This window comes from Procambarus clarkii, chromosome 10 (genome assembly GCF_040958095.1).
Source record: "Procambarus clarkii isolate CNS0578487 chromosome 10, FALCON_Pclarkii_2.0, whole genome shotgun sequence".
Lineage (NCBI taxonomy): Eukaryota > Metazoa > Arthropoda > Malacostraca > Decapoda > Cambaridae > Procambarus > Procambarus clarkii.
In genome coordinates, this window is record NC_091159.1 from 26,614,866 (window position 1) to 26,621,164 (window position 6,299).

Sequence of the window (6,299 nt, forward strand, 5' to 3'; positions counted from 1 at the left end):
TCCTGGAGAATGCAGCTCCATACCTAGTTAAACACAAGACAAAGTTAGAGAAGATTCAAAGGTGATTCACCAGACTAGTCCCGGAACCGAGAGGTATGAGCTACGAGGAAAGGCTACGGGAGCTGAACCTCACGTTCCTGGAAGACAGAAGAGTAAGGGGAGACATGATAACCCCCCTACAAAATTCTCAGGGGAACTGACAGGGTGGACAAAGTCAAACTATTTTGCACGGGTGGGACACGAACAAGGGGACACAGGTGGAAACTTAAAACTATTGGATGTGGCAATAAGGAACTTTTTAAGCCAACATATAAGGGAGACCCACAAGCATGAGAGGAAATGACGAACAAGTTAGACTTGCAGACGAAGAATCACAATAACGTGGCTTAAATATGTTGACCAGACCACACACTAGAAAATGAAGGGACGACGACGTTTCGGTCCGTCCTGGACCATTCTCAAGACGATTGTGATACTCAAGTCGAAGTTAGACTTGACCTAATATTCCCTCTAAACGAGTCAGACAAGGGGAATCATTTTGGAAACCCAAGATATGATGCACTACATCACCCAGAAGTGTAAGAATGTAGCAGGCAAGTTCGTTCCAGTTCAAAAGACAAAAAGGAAATACAAAGGAGGACCTATAATTGCTTAATAAGGGATGTAAGGAGACAAAGCAACTAACTACAAGGCTATGAAGAAGTTATAAGATAAACAGAACACCGGAGAGCAGAGGCAATACAAGAGGGCCAGGATTGGGTACCTCAGTGTGATAAGAGAGAGACTTTGTGAAAACGACATAGCAAGTAAAGCCAAGGCCCAACCCAAACTACTTCTCAGCCGCACCAGGAGGAAAACATCCGCGAAGGAACAGGTAATGGAACAGAAACTGGGATGACAAGCTGATAGAGAATGACAAGTTTTTTCTTGAGTTTAATTAATTGATTATACACCCGGTACCCATCCCGTAGGCGGTAGTGGACCGCCTTAAGGATGAATGACAAGGAAGGTGTTCCAGTGGATAAAGGAGTACCTAAGCAACAGAAGACAGTGAGTCACTGTGAGGGGGATGAGGTGCCAGAGAAGCGAGATGTCACCACCTGACTTCCACCAATCCTCTTCCTCGTATATGTAAATGATCTTCCAGAGAGAATACTCATTCCTCTCAACGTTTCCTGATGAGGCAACAATTATGAGAAGGTTTAAGAGAGAGAGGAAGATAGCAAGAGGCTACAAGATGACCTGGACAAGCTGAAAGAAGAGTTCAACACATCACTACCAGACTACCAGACTACCAGACTACCAGACTACCAGACTACCAGACTACCAGACTACCAGACTATCAGACTACCAGACTACCAATTCATTCTCCCGTCCTGACCGTGACAAGTCCTCGTGTCTCCTAATGCGTGTGCGTGAGTGTATGTGTATTTACTATTTGTATCTGCAGACTCGAGCTATTAGCTCTTGGACCCCGCCTTTCTGACCCATTTGTGTTTGTCTAGACTCTTAGACCAGAGGGTTCATGAAACCTCTTTGATTACAGCGTCATGTTACAAACTGTCTTGGGAGTTTAAGGAATTTAATTGGTCTAGGAGTTTGTTAATGATTATGAGGCGAGGACTAGGAGCTGAAGCCCGTTCTCTGTAATCACCGTAATGTAAGTGAGTTTAACTAGGCAACAAGGTTCATACACACACACACACACACACACACACACACACACACACACACACACACACACACACACACACACACACACACACACACACACACACACACACACACACACACACAGGTTGAGAGGCGGGACCAAAGAGCCAGAGCTCAACCCCCGCAAACACAACTAGGTGAGTACAACTAGGTGAGTACACACACACACACACACACACACGCACGCACGCACGCACGCACACACACACACACACACACACACACACACAACACACACACACACACACACACACACACACACACACACACACACACACACGCACGCACGCACGCACGCACGCGCACACACACACACACACACACACACACACACACACACACACACACACACACACACACACACACACACACACACACACACACATACACACACACACACGCACACACACACACACACACACACACACACACACACACACACACACACACACACACACACACACACACACACACGCACACACACACACACACACACACACACACACACACACACACACACACACACACACACACGCACACACACACACACACACACACACACACACACACACACACACACACACACACACACACACACACACACACACACACACACACACACACACACACACACACACACACACACACACTCACACACACACACACACACACACGCACACACACACACACACACACACACACACACACACACACACACACACACACACACACACACACACACACACACACGCACACACACACACACACACACACACACACACACACACTGCACGGACACAATAATCGTGAGATCTGAGGCAGGCAGTTAGCGATACGCCACACAGCCTGAATATTAAGGACACATCGTAACTCTCCTTATCAACGAGTTTCTCGAGTGCAGAAGAGATAAGTAATTCTTGCAAAGGTGTTTTTGCGTGCGTGTGCGTGCGTGTGTGTGTGTGTGTGTGTGTGTGTGTGTGTGTGTGTGTGTGTGTGTGTGTGTGTGTGTGTGTGTGTGTGTGTGTGTGTGTGTGTGTGTGTGTGTGTGTGTCTCCGTGATGACGTGTAGAAATTAGTCTCAAATGGTTGACATTAATCACGACAAGCGAGGCCTGAAGGACGGATATATACCCCCACCAAGCCCAACAGGGTATACACTCCCTCACACCACACAACTGAGAGTATACCCAGGAGACGCTGCGGTATACTCGTGAAATACTGAGGTTTACGGCGTAGTCTGCGATTTTCACGAGGCTAGGCTTTTTGGCGGGAAGCTAGCTGGATCTTTCCCGACAGCCTAATCTCAGGTTGGCGAATCTTAGGTCGATTATTTCCGGGGGTTCCTGATCAGAATATCTCCGGTTATACGGGCTCACCATAGCCCGTGCTACTTGGAATTTGTTCCAGGTAGCGAATCTTTAACAACATCACCGGTTATGTGTGGAAATGATGTGGGTAGCCGATAAAGCTTGTTATCTGGCAGGTACCATGTTGCTGTCTTGTTTCAGTACTGAGTCGTTACTCCTGACAGTCCCTCAAGGGAGGCATAGAAGGTCATAGACATCATTCGTTTTGTTCAAGGTGTTCTGGTATCGAGAGGGTATGCCTTGTAAGTTGGTGATCTTAGTCTTGTAGTACATTGTAAGCTGGATCGTCCGGTTAGTGGTGGTTCGACAGTTCTTCGTTTGTACCAGTCAGGGCACTCTCTGGGGTCTGGGGTCTGGGGTATTAAGATGCATTACTGTGTTAGTTCCCTTAATTTAGACAGCAGTGTTAAAGGCCTCATTCCACGGCGGAGCGGGTACGTCCACGGAAGCATCTTGCTCCTACTCTACATCTCGTAAGTGAAACGAAGCACGAAACTTGTCCTCGAATGGTTTCTTAAGTAGCAGCAGACGTTCCACGTCAGGTGCTTGATACTCCATACACCGTCATACAGTGAGGTACCTGGTGAACCTCTCCACCACCACTACCACCACCAATACCACCATTACTACCACCATCACCACCCCCACCATCACCACTACCACCACCATCACCACCACCCCCACCATCACCACCCCCACCACCATCACCACCCCCACCACCACCACCACCCCCACCACCACCACCACCATCACCACCACCACCACCACCACCCCCACCACCACCACCACCATCACCATCACCACCACCCCCACCATCACCACCCCCACCACCATCACCACCCCCACCACCACCATCACCAACACCACCCCCACTATCACCACCACCACCACCCCCACCCCCACCATCCCCCCCATCACCACCACCCTCACCCCTACCACTACCCCCACCACCACCACCACCACCACCACCACCACCACCCCCACCACCACCACCACCACCACCACCACCACCACCACCCCTACCTCCCCCCCCACCCCCACCCCCCACAGGACTACTCTGGGGGCCCGAGTCTGGGACGGCTACTGTACCTCATTAGCGTGAACGACCTACCCGAAGCAGGGAGCTCGTACATATTAATGTCCGCAGATGACGCCAAGCTGGTGAGAAATGTAAAAACAGAGGAGTACTGCAGGAAGTTACAAGAAGACTTAAACAAACTCAAAAGGTTTGTCACAAGATTGGTGCCAGAGCTAAGAGCGTCGAAAACAGGCTTGTTTAAATCTCACAACCCTAGAGAGAAGTGACAGAGGGATATGATCACAACATACAAGATATCGAGGGGAATAGACGAGGTCTACAAGGGCAGCCTCTTAAAATTGAGCGAAAGTAGGGTAAGAGGACACACGTGGGAGTTGGAAACGCAAATGAGAAGAAGGAATGTAAGGAAATACTCGATCAGCAAGTGGAAGGACCTGAAAGAAGAAGTTGTGGAAGCCACCTCCAGCCACAACCTTAAGGCAAGAGTCGACAAAGAATGTGAATGTTAGAATAGTTAAGTTGTAACGCAGCCGACACAAGGCTGCGGTAGGCGGGGTATCATGAGCTACACCTCACTCCCTCGTAGGCACTATTAGGTAAGTACACTCACCACCATTACCATCACTACTACCACCACCACCTACCCCTTATTCCACCTACCACCCTCTACCAGCACCTACCCCCCCCCCCAACCACCACTCAAGCATCCTCTCCTTAAATCCTGCTCGTATGATCTAGTTGACGGGAGCACAAAGGGCGACGCGCCACGGCTGCCACCAATAGACAAAAGCCTTGACTAGTCGTATATCACCCTCCCTCCCTACACCCTCCCTCCCTACACCCTACACTCACCCTCCCTCACACCCTCCCTGCACTCACCCTCCCTCACACCCTCCCTACACTCACCCTCCCTCACACCCTCCCTACACTCACCCTCCCTCACACCCTCCCTCACACCCTCCCTACACTCACCCTCCCTCACACCCTCCCTCCCTCACACCCTCCCTACACTCACCCTCCCTCACACCCTACACTCTCCCTCCCTCACAGTGTGAGGGAAAGAGACTCGTCGAGGAAGTAACAGAGCGACACTCTACTCACGAAATCAAGTCCAGATAGGTGGGTTCCAGGAGCTGAAGCATGACCATAGCAAATGAGCTTGAGTACAGCTAAGGAAGCTCAAGTAGGTGAGTTCAGATTAGTGGCAATACGAACGTTCGTCACTTTTCTTTCTCTATTCATTCCTCGTCTCTATCTTCTCATTATTTTTCTCTACTCTCCCATAAAACTCAGGGAATATTATTTACCATCCATACCAACCTATCTACCAGCACCAGCACCTCTACCACCACTACCACCACCACTACCACCACCATCATCCCTACCACCATTCCTACTACCCTCACCACTACCACCACCATCATCCCTACCACCATTCCTACTACCCTCACCACTACCACCACCACCACCATCATCCCTACCACCATTCCTACTACCCTCACCACTACCACCACCACCACCATCATCCCTACCACCACCATCATCCCTACCACCATTCCTACTACCCTCACCACTACCACCACCACCACCATCATCCCTACCACCACCATCATCCCTACCACCATTCCTACTACCCTCACCACTACCACCACCACCATCATCCCTACCACCACCATCATCCTTACTACTACCATCACCACCACAACAACCACCACCACCACCCATCTCACCATGAAACAGGACGCCAGCCCCGCCCATTCCCTGCGCTTGTCAACGGTACAAGACGAACAGATGTGCTGGTGGCAGATTGTGGTTGAGTGCAAGGGAGGGGATGTGCTGGTGGCAGATTGTGGTTGAGTGCAAGGGAAGGGATGTGCTGGTGGCAGATTGTGGTTGAGTGCGAGGGAGGGGATGTGCTGGTAGCAGATTGTGGTTGAGTGCAAGGGAAGGGATGTGCTGGTGGCAGATTGTGGTTGAGTGCGAGGGAGAGGATGTGCTGGTTGCAGATTGTGGTTGAGTGCAAGGGAGGGGGATGTGCTGGTGGCAGATTGTGGTTGAGTGCAAGGGAGGGGATGTGCTGGTGGCAGATTGTGGTTGAGTGCGAGGGAGGGGGATATGCTGGTGGCAGATTGTGGTTGCGTGCGAGGGAGGGGATGTGCTGGTGGCAGATTGTGGTTGAG

The 6,299-nt window shown here is 50.5% G+C and overlaps 1 protein-coding gene across 1 annotated transcript; it reads left to right on the forward strand.

The window, feature by feature from the left end:
- Positions 1-993: 993 nt before the first annotated feature.
- LOC138363241 (hepatitis A virus cellular receptor 1-like) lies at positions 994-5,976 on the forward strand. Its single transcript, XM_069322248.1, has 2 exons — positions 994-1,050; positions 5,413-5,976. The coding sequence occupies exons 1-2, from the start codon at positions 994-996 to the stop codon at positions 5,974-5,976; spliced, it is 621 nt and encodes a 206-aa protein (XP_069178349.1).
- The last annotated feature ends 323 nt before the right edge of the window (positions 5,977-6,299 follow it).